The sequence below is a fragment of the Notothenia rossii genome, assembly GCF_949606895.1.
Source record: "Notothenia rossii genome assembly, chromosome: 10".
Taxonomy (NCBI): Eukaryota; Metazoa; Chordata; class Actinopteri; order Perciformes; family Nototheniidae; genus Notothenia; species Notothenia rossii.
In genome coordinates, this window is record NC_136908.1 from 17,145,294 (window position 1) to 17,163,091 (window position 17,798).

The following is a 17,798-nucleotide window of genomic DNA, read 5'->3' on the forward strand; positions in this document are numbered from 1 at the left end:
AGGTGGGAAAATGAACACAGCAGTTAGTCTAAGTAAGGGTTGTTTACACCTTTTAAAGCTCTAATTCTAAGAGTTTAGAGGTTAAAGCCAAATACTCCTGAGTGTATACATATATATGCTCATTAGGCAGATTTCTTCACATTTTATGACATGGTGTCAGTCAAAGCAGATATGTATAAGCCAGAGTCCACCATTAAAACACAGCGAGGAAAGAAACTCAAGTCACTGCTTGTTCTCTTCCCTGATATTAGTTTTTTTTCGTTTGACTCACTTTATAGAACATGTTATGGCTTTTTAGCTGATTTGCATGACAATTATTTGAAGCATGTTGTATATTTGACATTCCTTTCCACTTCAGAGGTTTGATGTTATCCTGTTCCTCTGAATTGATTCAGAAAATTACACTTATTTCCCTTGATGCTCAGAGTTAGATGACGTCTATATGTTCAATATGAGGCTCTAGCCAGGAGACGGTTAGCTTAGCATAAAGCCTGGAAGAAGCTGGTCAGCACAATTTGTGAGCTCTTAACAGAGCCATGCTAGCAGTTTCCCTTTGTTTACAGTCTTTATGCCAAGCTAAATAATAATAATAATAATAATAACTTGAATTTATATAGCGCCTTTCATAACCTCAAGGTCGCTTTACAAAGAAACATACAAGGACAAGAAATAAAAAAACATAAACATAAAACAGGGGGCAGAAATGGAAGTGTAAGTGTGGGGGGGGGGGGGGGGGGGGGGGGAGTGAGTTATTGCTGGAAGGCCAGGTTGAACGGATGAGTTTTAAGGGTTGATTTGAAGATGTTGAGAGAAGGGGCGTTCCGGATTTCTGCAGGGAGGGAGACTAAAGACTGGAAACAAAGGGAGTGTTGAGTGGAGATGTGTAAATATTTAAGAAAGTTGAGGGAAATCGGGGAAAACATCACATGTATAAAAACAATAAAACTTAATGTTTGCTTAAATAATAAATGATTAAAGTGTTTGGAGTTTACAGTGACATGCTACAGCAGTAAGATAAATTCCACTTTCCTTGTTACTCCCATTTTGATTGCCTCATATCAGTCCATTTCTGGGTCAAGACTTTTTATTTCAGTGTTTCATTCCATGTCCTAACCACAGCCACTAAAAACAAATAAGAGCTTTTCATCTGCGCCACACAAATTCAAAGAGATATTCCTGAGGCATTACAAATAAATGTGAGGGCCAGACCGAGCTAGAAAAATACAAATATTTTATTACAGAACACTTCATTTTCTTTTTCATTTATACTTCACATACGTATAAAAACTAAACATTTTAGAAAACACAGCAGATAAATTAATTCAACATGATGGTATAAACGTGATATTATATATAAAACAGGTGTTTCTGGCCAAATCTATTGAAACCCGACCTCATAAGTGAGTGAGTAAGTGATTGATGCACACCTGTGTATGTGCACACCTGTGTCTGTGTGTGCACATTTGGTCTCTCACTTGAAGTGAATAATCTCCTGAGTGGCCAGTCTGATAAGCTGGTTGAAGTCAAACTGGATGTACTTCCTCCAGTAGCGCCGGTCCCTGCCGTAGATCTGAGCAGGAAAACAAGGGCTGCCTGAAACACACAATTAGTTTTCATCTTTGGTATATTCAATTCCTTACAATAAAAAAAAAGGTATAATATTTGACATATCCGTATTGAAATGTATAAAAACGTCTAGTACAATAGAATATATTTAGTTGAGGTCTGTCAGTTTGGAAGGTATGTCCATGGTAGCAGTTTGTTTTAATCTGTGTCATGTAATGGCAACACATCGGCATTGTGGTTGCCAGGAGCAGTTTGTCTAGATATGCCACATCTTTTTAGCAAACTTTTTTAGATTTTGGCCATTTTTTATTATATCATTTAACTGGGTAAAGGATTTTAGTCATTGGAAACAAGTCATCAGTAAAAAGAAATTGGGCAAATGTTATTGGCAGCTGAACAGCGTCAGAGTTTAATAACATGTCTTTTTAAATCGGTTTAAATAGCCTGGTTCATTTGTTTTGGAGTGGAGGAGGGCTCTGTGTGTCATTTAGCTCCAAGTAAAAACCTCCAGATGTATCAACACTGAACGAATCAAAACCTGGAGGAGGTTAACTACAAGGAAAGATCCCTGTGATCCCACGCTACGGAGATGAAGGTTTGTGAAGGTGTGACAACCTGCTAAAGATAATAGTACTTCTGAGAAGACAGAGTGGAGATAGTTTGTAACACAGTAGGTGTTTTGTTTGTGTTTAAGATGAAATTAGAGAGAGATAAATAAATATAAAAGAGAAGGCTACAGGTGGTGTGTTTCTCTCTAATAAAAGTCAACTTTGTAATGTTCTTCTATGAATCAGATAATATATTGAGGATTTGCTCTTTTGTATCCTTGCTTCTGAGTCCAGCCTTACTGAGGTTTAACAACGTGGATCTCACTAAAGTTATTCTGATTCTCAAAGTTTATTCATTGAGCCTTTAGCACCCTCTAGTGGCTAAAAAACGCTTTGTCATTTTGACTGTATAACCTGCTCTTTGAAGTGGAGTTTTTATTAGTATAACACTACATGTTATATATGCTGTTTGAAAATATCTGAATTGCGTTCTCTTCATTAACTTCTTAGGTCAGGTTACATCTGTGGTCACCCATACCTATATAATAGAGATACATATTTTGTTCGAGCATCATCAGATGTATGTGTATGTCTCACCTATGCCGTGGAGGATTCTAGCAACAGCTCTTCCAGAAAACTTCTCATCACTCCGGTTGGAGAGAAAACTTCTGATGTCCGCTCTGATCTGATTTTCCCAGTCTGAAAACTACAAAACACACAAAAATAAAAAGTAATCCTCAACATTCAGAACATTTAAAGACACTAATTCAGCCGACAACTCCTGATAACCCTCCTGTGTATTTACCTTATATTTGTCGAGCTCCTCGATGTACACCGGTGCGAGCATCTGGCTTAGGTCCCGCCTCTTGTCGAAGTAATCGGACAGAAGGTCTTTCAGCCTCAGACTGCGACTCTCATCCAAGTCGTCGACACAGGACGATGCACTCGGAAATGCAACACTGCAACACAGCGCACACACACAAACCATTAGACACACACACACAAGGTAAAGTAGAGAAGTGAACAGAGAGAGAGAACACACACACATAGTTGTACATGTGAGAAAGATAATTGCCATTTTATACAGTCCCATCTTATTATTTGGACATTTTGCAGGACTCTCTAAAGCAGGGCTTCTCAAAGTCCGGACCGAACTGAAAGTCAATCCGGACAGAACCTTGTGTCCCATTAGAACAAAAAAAAATTATACAAAATAAACAAATAAAAACGTTCTGATTCTAATGTAAATTAATGTATATTTTCTTGTATCAGACGTGTTGTGAGAATGAACGTGCATATATATATTTACTTGTGCGCGCGAGCGTGACACGCATTGCAGACCACAAGTTAGCCGCAAGCTTACCTTGACTTTCTAATGCTTCTAATGCCTTTTTTGCCGAGGTTCAAGGCCTTGGCTACAGACAAACAGTGCCATTTCTCCCATTAGTTCAAGCCACCATACGGTATGTATTGAATGTGTGTGTGTATACAGGGGCGCCGTTTGCCAACAGGCAGGAAGATTAAGAAGGCCCACAGCAACGACAACATGAAACACCCTTTAATTTACTGCAACGACATGTCGGGAAACCCCCTCAAGGGGGCCCCATGCATAGCGCACTGTAAGAAACTGCTTCTTAATATCAGTTTCGTTGCTCCAATCCGCTCCGGGGGGGGGGGGGGGACTTTACTGGCATTTATCCGGACCAGTGACCTTGTATAAAATTCACAAGTGGACCTTTCATAAAAAGGTTTGAGTACCCCTGCCCTAAAGCATTTGCCAGCTTTTAAAAGGTTTAGGTGTCAAAGGGACATTGTAAGGTACATGACATTGAATTAATAGGTGGTTACTCACAGACTTCATACCAACCTTTATAAACCTATATAAAAAGTAGGAGTCATAGGGAACAACACAGTCAAACGATATCTAACATTATTTCATCATGAATTACATTTAGAATGATCCACAGATGGATAGGGTTTTATAAAATCACGATAACAAATGAGCATCTTTGATCACAAATTCTGATGAATTTACTTCTGATGTTTGTCGATGCAATCTGGGAACAAAGCAGGCCAATATTACAGTGAGGACGGAGAATAACGATTGATCTTTCAGCTTTCTAAAAACAATTTTAAGGCTGTGAAAGACTCCTTTGTGAGTTTCTATGATACATTTATTTTGAGGGTAAAACGCAGCTTTGGTGTATGTGTTTACCTTTTGAAGGCCTTGAAGGAGGAGGTGAGCTGGTAGATCTGCGTTTTCTCCTGGTTCTGGACTCGATTATAGAGGAACTGACACACTCTGTCCATCTCCTCGTCGCTGAGGTCGCCAAAGGAACGGAAGTAGAACGATATGGAAGACAATTCAACGCTGACACCGCTACGGCCTCCAACTGAAACACAAATGTTTTCTTTAATATTTATTTAATATTTGTACACAAATACACGTTTTCTGCACACGGTAGACAAGGTTAAAAGCAGACGGTATTTGATTGAGAGCGGTTCAACTACTCGTGTTTGATTTACTAATCTCCACCATTTGCAGTCAGTGCATTCTTATTTGATTTTATTCAACAGTGACGTATTCTTCTTGCTATAGGTTTTGCTTTTATGTCATGGTGGATACTTGCTTAGAACTGTGCAAACCAGTATCTACCCCGAGGAGAAAACATACCAGACAATAGAACAGACCCAGAAAGTGTGTATTAGTGCCATCACATACCAGAGGACCACTGCAGCTGTCGGAGTCCTCTCTTCACAAGAGATAGCTGCCATCCCATAGTGTCTGCAACCTCAACGACATCGAACTCCAGCTGATCACACGTCTCCACTCGCTCGCCCGCCATCCGCCTTCTGGCCAACACCACAGCAATGGGAGGGCAACTGTGACACATCAAAAAGGAAGTAAATAATGTAAAACGGGACAAATATGATCAACTCAGCACAGTATATCTCTGAAAATAGCTGACAGTTAAATGTCTTTATATAAACATTAGAATATACTAAGGAATGACAAATCATACATTTTAGTGAGTTTCTGGAGTTGTTTGGGTCCACTATAGCAGCCGATTTTACACACAGACAGAGTGGGGTGGAGCAGCTCCACAAAGCGCTGGGGGTGCAGCTCCAGATAGCAGAGCAGCGTTTCTAAACCTGGAACACACAAAGGAGAAAGACAAAGAATATTTTTCTTATCGTTTCTCTTATTACTTTTTTTCCTTTCTCTGCATTTGGAGCCTCTTGCCTACTTACAACTACATACTTGTTCTGAATGTTTTGTATAAATCTATCCGTCTCTCTACAGGGTATATGCAGGAATCCTGAAGTCAAATGTAAGACCTCTTAAGACCCTTTCCATACATTTTAAGACCTCATCGCCACTTGGAGTTTTAACCGGTTACATCGGCGACACACTTCACCTCACATTTACTTTACACACTTTATTGATTGTCCTTTCTCCTTATCTTCCAACCATTTGGACGCAAACTTGCATTTCCCCATAACGATGTTGTTTAGCAACCGGCGTAAACGGACCTTCGCGCGCTATCAAGCAGTGAGCGTGCGATGTCCTGTTCAGGTGACGTCACATGCAACGGGACGCCATAAATAAACTACACAGAGTCACACTACACACCTACGCAATGATTACATTCAGGCACACTGTAGAATACAACCTCTTTGGACAATCTATATACTTATTGAAAACAAGCTACAAAATGTAATACATTGGAAAATGCTGTTTAATACTTTTTAATAGCCTTCATTTTCGCTTAATGGATTTATCAACTTTGAATACTTTTTAAGACCCCGCGGACCCCCTGTACAACAACGTTTCTCTGAATGTTTTGCTTGAATATATCCATCTTCCTAAACTTCAGTTGATTGTTGGAATCTTAACTCGTGTACTTTCCCTGTGTGCCCTGCATCCACTCACCTTGCTCTGTGACGTCCAGAGCCTCCACAGTTGCTTCCATGGGAATCGCTCTCTCATGCGTGTGACAGACCCGCTCTTTGGGCCAATCACTGCTCTCCTCTTCCTGGTCCTTTAGCCAATCAGCTTCTTGCGACTCCCCATCCTTGGGCTTTATCGAACCCTCTGCTTCTTCATGTTTAACTTTCTGCTCCCCCAGCTGCATTTCCTTTCCTTCATCTTGACAGTCTTGGAGAGGGAGCTCTGCTGCCTCTGGATGTGACGATTCCTTGTAATAAAAACACAGCATTCACTTCTTTTGTTCAAAATATTTGTTTCCTATATGAATAACTTTAGAAAATGTGTCCTCGCTGGGAAAAAATCTCTTCAACTTCCTGACTGCACATTTGTTGGGTAAAGGAGTGAAGAAGAAAGAGTACGAATACATGATAACCCTTGTTCTTTATTACCTGTTCTGGTGTGTCTGTATGTTCCACATCCTGCTGAGTGGGAACGCTCAGGTTCTCTTGATCGCACATATCCATCATTTCCATCATCTCCTTATCTTCCATGTCCTTTTACACACAGATAGTTTTCACTTAGCAGCTTTTTCTTTACTGTATTTAGACCACACACACACACACACACACACACACACACACACACACACACACACACACACACACACACACACACACACACACACACACACACACACACACACACACACACACACACACACACACACACACACACACACACACACACACACACACACACACACACACACACACACACACACACACACACACACACACACACACACACTACCTGTTCAAGCGCCTGTTGTTTCTGGTGAATCTGTCTACATTTACATGGAGGGAAAACTTTCTGGACCAGTTTCTTTACTGTGAAGTAGTCCACCGTGTCCGAGTGTATATGCCGACGGAGCTCATGGAGGTCCTCCCCCTACACACACATACACACACACATTAATTTATGCTTCAAATGTACAGTGTAAGTGACTTTAACAAGAAGGCCACCATAGAGTCACACAGTTATTGACAGTGTTACCCCAGGGTTCAGAAAGAGGTGACAGTGTGCGGGCTCTCCATCTCTTCCAGCCCTCCCGATCTCCTGGACGTAGCTCTCAAAGCTCTGAAAAAAAAATTGACCAGTAAGACAATACTGATTAAGACGAGACTTTTGGAGTCAAGAGTTTCTTTTTTGTTGTATTATCTATAGTATTAAAGGGAATCTATCTGACGAAAGTACCTCCTGGGTATATTCACATTTGAGACGGGTGAAAAACAGGTCTTTGGAATGTATTTCTTGACATGACAGCTGGGCAAACTCCCTCTGATAATGAAGATCTATATAACATGATCAATGTTGGGGAATCATTTGCTTAGGTATTCAACCTTTGACACAGTTCATCATTTTCTCTTCTCACTGTCTCCTTTCCCAAGGCATAGGTCTACGGCCTTGGGTATTGCTGCTATCTCCCTTAAGGAGGGGCAGCTTGGGTGCATTGTTGTTGCGAGCTTATGAGCGAGCACAAGCTGACATGAGATAGTTTATTGTTCAGGGACATCTAGAAGTCCTTCTTTTTAGGAACGTAGGTTCCCTGGCGCACATTCTTTTCTATAGACGACAGCAGTTAGATTCAGGGTCCATATTTGTTTAGTCTCGCTGATAAAGAATGTTGATTATTACACTCCGAACTAGTTAAAACCTGGAACTACAGAAGAGTTCTTGTGTGGCATCTCAACCGTGTGGTCAAACCGTGGCCCGTGACATGTCTTTTGAATTCTCCGGCCGAAGCTCCAAATAAACCGTCAGTGTTTGCCATCAAAGCTCCAGCTCTCCTCGTGTCTCTCGGAGTCCTGACTCCAATTGCTTCAGAAGTTTCCCCCACAATCAAAAGAGGTTCGCTCTTGGCCACATAAATGATTAATGTATTCAGACCTGATACAGTTGTAGATAATATGTAGAAGTTGCAACGTGATCACATAACATTTGAAAAGCTTTTTTTTTTTGAATAAATAAGATCACTACCCACTTTAGGCATGTTGTAGTGGATGATGCCGCGGACGTCAGACTTATCCAGGCCCATGCCAAACGCCACAGTGGCCACCACAAGTCGGAGCTCCCCGCACATGAAGTTGTTCTGGACGCGACGGCGCTCTGAAGAAGACAAGCCGGCATGGTACGACTCCGCCTGCCATTTCAGAGGTTTACGAATCTTCTTCCTTGCTAAATGGAAGATGGAAGATGCACCAAGTCAAAGAGAGTGCTGCTTTTTGAAGGATGTCATGTAGGATTGAAATCTAGCATATTTGATTACACCTCTGCCCCGACCATTATCCCCTCTCTCTGCATTAGATATAAATAAGTCATTGTTTTTAAAAATAAGTATTATTCCATCCTTACCCAAGTCTTTCTTTTTCTGTCCTACAGGGTTGTATTCTGCCCGACTGTTGCTGTTTATATTTTTGTTTTCTTTCAGGATCACTCCTTGCAGGCAGGTCCTGAGCAGCGCTGAAATGCGAGTGGTCTCCTCTCTTCGAGTACAGTAGACGATGATGGAGTCCAGACAACCAAAACGATCTCCTTTCAGCAAGGACACTAAAGCCTTTATACAAAAAGACAGGAAAGACAAAGATAAAATGTCCATAGACAGACAAAGGGACAGATGGAGTTCTGGAAAATACTTTTTCTCCACCGACTACATTTTTAGACAGAGCGTCATTTTATGTTCCATGCATTGCTGAAAGGCACAAGAAACATGCAACCCTACACACCTGATCTTTTTCTCTGTCCATGGACACAGACAGGTGCAGGTTCGGAGGTACTGCCGCAGATCGGACTGCGATGCCGTCTTTATCGTTGATGTTCAGATGTCGTGCGATGTCCATAGCAGTGGAAAGTGTGGCCGTAGCTGTGAGTCCCAGCAAGCACTGCACTCCCAAACGCTCCCTAAGTACCTACAGTACACACACACATAGATGATAGCGTTTTTGGAGTTGTATTTTCTTTTACATAGAAGGATGTTTTTAAGTGTGATTGGCTGCTAATAGACTGAGGTTCAGGATTATAACCGTCATGCGGAGAAATACCTTTGCTGATAAAAGCTACCCTCAATGAGATCTAAAACCAACATACTATCGACTATCTTGATTTGTGAAAATTATATTTTTCTTATGCTCCATTATTGGTTTCAAATGATAAATCCGACTTAAGAGACAAAATAAGTCCCTGTGGAAAAGTCACTCAAATATCCTTTACACTAATAAATAGTTTTTACACCATATAACACTTTAAGGAATGCTCCAATTTGCTAAGCATTGTCGGTTTTAAATGTGCTCAAATTGGGATGTTGACAACTTCTTAAAGTGTGTAACGACGAGACTGTTAAGACACTGTAAGTGGGCCATTGATGAAAATGGAAGTACTGTGCGCTTTAGGAGAAAAGGGGGGGAATGTAACGAGGAGACGCCGTTACTAGAGCTCTCGTGAACATGTTTATATCATTTATTGATGTAATATTTATTTAATGGTATAAGTGTTCACCCCCATCTTGTCTGTTGCTTCCGGTCATCTCTGTGTTCCCTCCTACTGATTACCCAATTGTGTTCACCTGGTGCCCTGTGTTTGCTCCTCCCCCCCACCACCTGTGTCTTGTTAGTCTGTGTGTGTATTTAGATGCTGTGTCTTGTGAGGCTGGGGGTGTGTGTGAGATGACTGTGGCTGCAGGATGTATTCACAGAGAACAGCAGGATTGAGGCTGTGAACTTTGTGCACATTGTTTTAATAAATGCCCACGTCGGGTTATCTTTTTGGACGTTCTGCCTCTGCCTCCTTGCTTGGTCGGGCCGCTCAACGGTCAGTCTCACGAAGTGTCTGTACCTTCATGACTTTTGGTTGAATTGCTGTCCTTAAAACGAAAGGAATATTTCAACAATGTAATCTATTGCAATATGTTTATTACCATCTTATATTTAGATGTCGTTTTTCCTCAAATGAACTTAAGATGGTTAAAGAGACACTCCACGATGAACCCACCTTACAGAGTCTCAGGTAGCAGGGTCTGAAGTTGTGCGACCACTCTGAGACACAGTGAGCTTCGTCAATACAGGCGAAGGCCACATGAGGGAGGTCCTGAGCAGAGGGGAGACACCCTGCACCTGAGCCCCCTCCCCCCACCAGAGCCTCCGGGGAGAGTAGCAACACATGCACCTCGCCTGCCTTCACCTGCAGGAACAGGAGAAGGAGAAAAACTTCACATTTGACCATCCACTCAATAAATCAACATGTCTGCACAGCCCTCCACTTTAAAATATAATACACTGTAGTTTGCCATATATACTCATTGTCCTCCGTGTTTTTGCTTTTAAACTTTCAAGTTTATTTGTATAGTTAAATAAACATTTGGTGTAAAGTCTTTAGTATCCTTTTTTAATGCTAAATTGTTTCTTAAAAATACTTGTTTTTTATTATCATTATATATTTCTTTTTTTACCTACTTTGCAACTTGTTTTTTTAGATTGTTTATGTTCGCACCACCAGATACCAAAGCAAGTTCCTTATGTGTAAACGTAACTGGCAATAAACTTCATTCTGATTCTGATTCATTTAGTTTTGTTTTTTTGGCTGGTGAGTGAAATCAACTTTACGAGCAAATTGCACTACTATATGCATTTATTTTAATGACTGTGGATTTGGGAACTGCAATGATTTAACAGGGCGTTGATGTACTGGTATTGTGGTGTCTTAAAAAAAGGTCAAGTTTGCAGTAAAACTCAAGTTAGCAAGTATCAGGTCCCTGCTTCTCTCACAAGCAGAGTATTTTTGTTGCTTAATCTATGGTAGGGCTAACCCGTACAGTGGTGGGGCTCAAGTCAGTATTTGCAATGTAATTACACACACTCTATATCGCCCCCCTTGACAGTGAAACGCCACGCGTGAGGTTTAGATTATTTCCCTGTCTCAATCAGAATGGAACTGTGTGAAATAAAACTGCACATTTATCACTGTGAAGTTGACGTATCATAGTACACGTTGAAAATCCAATGGGGATACTGAATGGCGGTTCCGATTGATCTCTTCAGTAATGCATGACGCTGACCCAACGTCTCGTTGCTCTGATTGGCTGTAGGTCTATTCAAATTGCATTCGGAGGCATTTTGTTCTGACCGCGGCCGCGCTGATATTATAACGCCAGAGAATTTCCACACCTTTAGTGAATAAAACTCCCCCACTACTCTTAGACTATTCCTTGCACCCCTCTTCTAGCATAAGCCCGAATGGTCTCAACCATATTGCATCAGTAACGCGCACTTGTTGCTACAGCAGGATCAGTTTGTGTGTTGTGGACACGACCCGTATATTTTCGCACGCCGCTTTCTCAACATTTTGCTTATTATTTAATTCAATTTGCTTACTTTAACATAATTTTTCATGGTGGGGCTAAGCCATTTATTGGTATGGCTGTAGCCTACCCCAGCGCCGCCACTGCTCACAGGTAACTCTATCTGAGCCAAAGATGTTTTTCAGAATTAAATCTTACAATTGCCACGTACCTTTTCTATCGCAGCTTCTCTCTGTTTCTTGCTCATGTTGGAGTGAATACAGGCTGCCTTCAGATTGGCTGGCAGGCCAGACACCTTAATGCAGAGAAAGACATTAACATCAAGATGTGTTGTGTGCATAACTGCTCAAAGGGAGAGGGTACGTTCTTTTAATGATGGTCGATTTCTTTAGGTGTTGTGTTTTTGTTGTCGATGCATGTGTGATAGGACGGCTACCTGGTCATCCATTAGTGAGACTAGAGGGGAAATGACCAAAGTGATGCTATTCGATCGCTTAGCATACATGTAGGCTGGGAGCTGATAGCACAACGATTTACCCATTCCTGTTGACAACACTACCAGGGTAGAGAGACCTGGAGGAAGAAGGGAGACACATTATTACAAAGGTCTTAGATGTGTGATTGTATCTGTGTGTAGTGTGCATACCTGACAGGATCCTCATGATAGCTTCCGCTTGTCCGGGTCTAAATGACCGATAGCCGAGTTCTTTCAGGGCTTCATACAGCTCAGGAGGCGCTTCTAAACGGACACATATTCCCACAAATGTGTGAGCTTTCGAGCCAATGTTCTGAGTCTATTTTTCATAATGTTGTTTTTAATTTAATAATGAACAAAGTAAGTGTTTACCCTGGACTTTCCCATCATCTGTGAGAGGAAACAGTGGTTCCATTGGAGGTGGAACAACGGGACGCTCATAGTCAGGACGAATCACGTTCAGCAACACCTCGTCTTTAGTGTTACCGTCACCCTGCTTATCCTGGGACGGCTGCTCCTCTGATGCACTGGAAGACGCTGCTGGAACACAGAAACAAAGCAGGATTTAAACACAAGCAACAAAAAAAAACACACAAATATACAGTCACCGTACTAAAAGATAAATTAGCAAAGGTCAGTTACACAAAAGGTTTGACAGGCTTACCCATCGGCTGAGGTTGCAGTGTGCCTGTTGCCCTGGCAACCTCCTCTAAGGTGGGCAGGTCAAACGGCTCCTCCTCAGCGGCCTGGTCATCGGCAGCAGAAGGGGGGGGGGCTGCGTAAAGAACCAAGAGTTCAGAGGTTCAGAAGTTGTCTGATGTGGACGGCTGCGTCACTCTTATGGCCCATACAGACGGTAAGGCTATCAGCGGTTAAGTTAAGTTCAATGAATTGAGGAGATGAATCGCTGATGAACAGATGACTCGACCCCCTGTTGTCAGGAAAACTTTCAGTATTACTGAAATTGATCGTTTTTTGTTTAACAAGCAGATTAGACATGTCTCTGTTTGTATACCTGGTCCCTTGCAGTGGATGGCCCAGTGTCCGGTCCCTCCACACTTGTAGCAGGTGTCCCCCGACTGACTCATCCCCCCTCTGAAACCTCCTCTGTGTCCTCCCCCTCTGAAACCACCCCCTCCTCCTCTGCTAAGAAATCCATGTCCACCGAAGCGTTCGCCCTTCAGCTGGAACTTCTCCATGTATATCTAAAAAACAGAGTACAACAGTGAAAGAAGCTGGATACATTTTGTATTATGACAACTCGTGTTAACTGTACGAATGGTTTCGAAAGTACAGAAACAATGTGCCACAAACACACAACACGTACCTGTTTGCGTAGACCAGCACCTCTGAGAGCGTATCCTTTGACATGGGATTTCTTCTTCAGATTTATCTTCACAAAGTTACCCTCTGCCCCTTTCATGCCTCTGTAGGAATAAAGAATGGTTTGGAACAGGAACACAAATGGATGTGTTTGAACGACATGTTGCAGTAGGGTGTGTTTTGTCTTACTTGACTTTGGCAGGCTGAGTTTTATACGCCCTTCTGGCTTTATAGTCCTCCTCTATTTCTCCTAACAAGTTCTCCTGAGGAAGCTGGACGGAAGAATAATGTATTTAAATCATTTACACAGTATGCACAGTATGCACACAGTATGCACACAGTATGCACACAGTATGCACACAGTATGCACAGTATGCACACAGTATGCACACAGTATGCACACAGTATGCACACAGTATGCACAGTATGCACAGTATGTACAGTATGCACACAGTATGCACACAGTATGCACAGTATGCACAGTATGTACAGTATGCACACAGTATGCACACAGTATGCACAGTATGCACAGTATGCACAGTATGCACACAGTATGCACACAGTATGCACACAGTATGCACAGTATGCACACAGTATGCACACAGTATGCACACAGTATGCACAGTATGTACAGTATGTAAATACGAGTATGACTGACGTACCTTTGTTGGTTCCTTGTTTTTTTTCTCTTCGTCTGCCTCGTCTTCATCTCCTTTTTTCTTGGATCTCTTTTTCCTCCCTCCTTGTGGAGCTGTGCTGGGCTTTCCATCAGAGCTCTCCTCTTTCTTCTTACCATTCCTCCGCCTCTTCTTCACTCCTCCCTCCTCTGGCGCCTCTGCGTCCATGTGCTCGGCCTCTCTCTGCCTTTTCTTCCCTTTCTTCTTTCCACCTTTGGATTTGTTACTCTCCTCATTGTCCTCTTCTGGCGTTAAAGGTGGTGTCGGTCCTCTTTCCATCTCCTCAATATCTTCCTTCTCTTTTGCTTTCCCTTTCCTTTTCCTTTGATGGCTTTTTCCAGTGCGTTGTAGAGAAGGTTCTGGTTCCCTTTCACTCACTGTTTTGTCATGGGTAATGCTCTTAGGCTCTTTAACTTCTCCCGAGACTTTTGCTGCTCTTCTTTCTTCGGCTACGTGTATTTCTTCTTTTCCAGATTTCTCCTCTTCATGTGTTTTACATTTTGTTTCTCTTCCCTCTTCACACTCTCCTCTTTTCTCCACATCTATCTCCACGTTGCCTGCTCCAGGCTTCAGCTCAGCCCCCATCTCTCCGAACACCTGACACCTCTCCAGCCACTTCTTGTCAACAAAACTCAATCTGCTGGCAGGAGAGGGCTTCCCTGCCATTCCTCCTCTGAAGCCAGCAATAACCTGCGGGCCTCCCCTCAAGCTGATCAAAGCTCCAACACCTGCCTCATCATCAACCTTATGAGGAGTTCTGAAATTGCCCACATGTTCTTCTTTGTCTCCTAAAGCTCCTATACTTTCATTTAATTTGCCCGTGGCTCCTACGTCTCCTCTTAAAGTTCCTGGCCTACTTGGAGAAGATAATGATGAAAACAGTGAAGCAGATCTGGCTGGAGAGGGAGCTAGATGAGAGATATTCTGATTTTGTGAACTAATAACTTTACTAGTACAACTCTTACTACTTAGAACACTAGGAATACTATAACTAATAGCAGCACTTGCAGGTTCTTCACAAGAATCTTTGACGGATTCAAAGGGTTCACACGGCTCTTCAGGCTCCGCCTTCTGGGGTGTCTTTGAAGCCAGGCCCTGGGGTGTGTTAAATCTTCTGTGAAGAAAAACACAATTACAGGGAAAGCTAAAAAAAAAAACTGTCTTAGAAACTAAGAGCATTGTTATTAAAGAAGAGGATATTCTCTTTGTATTATTGTCAAATAGATATCTTTCCGTTATGGACTGTCGACAAGCAAGGCATTTGAAGATGTGACTTTGGACTCTGGATATTTCATGTATTAGATTTAATATAAGATTAGATTAAATGCTTTGTAGACCTCAGTGGAAATGTGTCTTTGGTACAGCAAATGAACATAAAATAGGTACATATAACAGTATACAATACACATAGTCAGTAAAAGTGTGCAGGTATCAACAAATAAGTAATATAAATAATAAAAGTCTAAAATAAGTGTTCCCTCATGTCTGTATGGCATAGGGAATTTAAGACTTAACAATTCATCCAACTATAATAGAAATGTGGTTTCATATTGATCAGTTAATATTGCCCTGATAATATGCTAACATTACAATCCCTTCTTTCATTGAATTACCTTGGTGTGAAGGGGCTGGATCTGGGTCCGTTGAAAGGGTTCTTCACAGGGGTCGCAACAGGGCTGTTCGTCTGTCCAGTTAGTCCATCTTTCAGGGAGTTAAGAGACACCCGACCAGGAAGGAACGATTTCTTCAGTGAGACAGGTCTCTCCTGGAATATAACCAACAAATATCTTAACTTATCCCAAGTTTCTAAGTAAGCATTTCTCTTACCACCATATTGTGTTTTTTTTTTCAAAGTGTGCCTTACCTTACCGAGTGTCCCCATGTTGTTTTTCAGTTTCATGCCATAGTATTGGGCAGAGGCCTGCAGATTGTCTCTCTCCTCAGCTGTCAGTTTGGGAGAAGGTGCAGGCTGTGAACTGCGGTTCAGATGGGATCCCCAACAGTCCTATGAAGAGCAATGACAAGCACATAGTAACCGATAAAGGAAACCACTTGTCTTACTGTCTATTTTGCTATAAAACACAATTTCTTTAGTACCTTCTGTGGTGTGTTGACCGCAGCTGTAGATCTGGCCTGTTCAACGTGTCCGCTGGCTGCATCACTGCTGCTGTTGTCTTTGGCTTGTTTCAAACTGCGGTACTCTTTATACAGGTCTGGAATTAAAACACACAGTATAGCTAAAGTGCTTCTGGCTATAACCGGATCATCTATGCTTCAGATGGATTAGATATACCTTATGTTGCAAGTTATTGCTCATACTCACTCCTGGTCTCATCTGCAGCTTGATCAATGTCCTCCTGGAAAAAAGGAGCATTTTAATAGCCAGTTATTATGAGGTATAAGGAAGAGAAACATGGATATAAATATCCTGTGAACAAACAAAACCACATTCAAATAACAACGATTAAAAACACATGACATGCATAGTAAGTTAAAGCATGGGGTTGACATTATTATTATTATTACTAGCAGCTAATGCTTAGCATTTAAATCACCTTGTTTGGTTTCCTCTGGTGGTCTGTGACAAACCCCTGCTCCCAGGTTTTCAGCTGAATTTTTACATCGTTGTATCGATCCATGGTAACGTACAACACGTATTATCTTATTTAACTAACTTTAAATCATTGCATATGCATTTAGAGCATAGGGTCTGTCAGACGAAAGTTAACGTTGCAGCAACACGATGTGGTAGTTAGCTCACGTTATAAACCCGACATTATTGCTAACATATCTCTAATTTAGCAGCGGAAACTGCTTTTTTGTAACCGTGATTTACTTTAACGTCTTTTTCTCTAATAAAAGTAACACTTACTCAAAGAGACAAAAACTCTACAGATGTAGTTATTGCTAAGTAAACATATCAGTAAACTGCACAAAAGGCTTCTCTTCCGCTGTGTGTTGTTTACGATTTTCCCGCGCTGGTGTATGACAGGCTGGGTTGCCAGTTTACTTTCTGTATCCCCCATTCTCACAACAAAGTTTTCTGTTTTTACAGCAGGGTACTTTATCAAGTGGGGGAATGTATAAGCAATGACAAAATGAAGACAGAGGATAAAATACAGTAACAAAAAAAGAATTGTATTTGCATAGCTTTGAATCTCTTGAATGTCAAACCCATGCCTTTAGTTTTACTCTGTCAGGCTTGTGTCAGGCAGGTCAGGCATCACTTCCTGCAGCATCCATCAACATCCGGCTGCTTCTTAAAGGGACAGGACGAAAGACAAATATACTTTAATTTCAACCAACATGTCCTTTGTTTGACTATTATGGGCTGTGTGCATAGAGTAGTCAGCTAGTTAGAATATACAGGTTTCATGACCACCCGATACACATATTACAGTATATTAATAAATGTAATAATATAATGAAAACAATGGGCTATTCTGCATAAAGATAATTTGTTTTTGGTACTACTTTAATGCAAAAATATATGTAATATTTGTTTTTGTTTTTTTTAAGTAACATTTTATGTGGAGCACTGTTTCTTGTAACATAGTATTTCTGCATTGTTTCATTGCTACTTATACTAAAGTTAAGAATCTGAATAATCCTCCACCACTGAATTGTTATTGTTAAAAGTTACACTTTGTAATTAAAACATTTTCAGACTTAAATGTTAAAAGAGGTTGTTGTTCTGTCACTAGTACATATGGCGAGTATGTTAAATATTTAAAAAATAAACCAAAAAAAGGTAACTTTACTAATTTTGTGAGTGTGGAACTATCCAAACGTGTATCTTTTCTTCTTAAGTTATAATAAATCATTTATTTCCTATCTCTGACGTGCACAAAAATAGTAACATAGTAATTTGGGATTAGTTTTGCAAGGGACTCGCTGTACAGGAGAGCATTAGAGATTGTAATCACAG

General features: G+C 41.2%; 1 protein-coding gene across 2 annotated transcripts; it reads right to left on the reverse strand.

Annotated features, from left to right (window-relative positions):
* Positions 1–1,214: 1,214 nt before the first annotated feature.
* On the reverse strand, positions 1,215–17,028 carry recql4 (RecQ helicase-like 4). 2 transcript variants are annotated; one of them, XM_079653801.1, is made up of 28 exons: positions 16,426–17,028; positions 16,194–16,227; positions 15,968–16,083; positions 15,735–15,875; positions 15,484–15,635; positions 13,856–14,984; positions 13,383–13,465; positions 13,198–13,297; positions 12,886–13,075; positions 12,535–12,645; positions 12,243–12,407; positions 12,042–12,134; positions 11,832–11,968; positions 11,607–11,690; positions 10,090–10,278; positions 8,829–9,011; positions 8,458–8,659; positions 8,087–8,280; positions 7,099–7,182; positions 6,856–6,993; positions 6,495–6,599; positions 6,049–6,313; positions 5,138–5,267; positions 4,837–4,997; positions 4,330–4,507; positions 2,920–3,073; positions 2,712–2,820; positions 1,215–1,593 (listed from the first exon to the last, which is right to left on the reverse strand). In XM_079653801.1, the coding sequence occupies exons 1-28, from the start codon at positions 16,507–16,509 to the stop codon at positions 1,472–1,474; spliced, it is 4,833 nt and encodes a 1,610-aa protein (XP_079509927.1). In that variant the 5' UTR covers positions 16,510–17,028; the 3' UTR covers positions 1,215–1,471. The 2 variants fall into 2 exon arrangements, with proteins under 2 accessions (XP_079509927.1, XP_079509926.1); XM_079653800.1 differs by having other exon boundaries at positions 12,243–12,410.
* Positions 17,029–17,798: the final 770 nt, after the last annotated feature.

Bases quoted from the DNA above. Each gene is read 5' to 3' on its own strand.
- recql4 (XM_079653800.1), bottom strand. From the start codon at position 16,509: ATGGATCGATACAACGATGTAAAAATTCAGCTGAAAACCTGGGAGCAG. The intron at 14,985-15,483 runs GTAATTCAATGA...TTTTCTTCACAG, and splicing joins TCCAGCCCCTTCACACCAAG to AAGATTTAACACACCCCAGG. The intron at 4,508-4,836 runs GTATGTGATGGC...TTTGTGTTTCAG, and splicing joins ACAGCTGCAGTGGTCCTCTG to TTGGAGGCCGTAGCGGTGTC.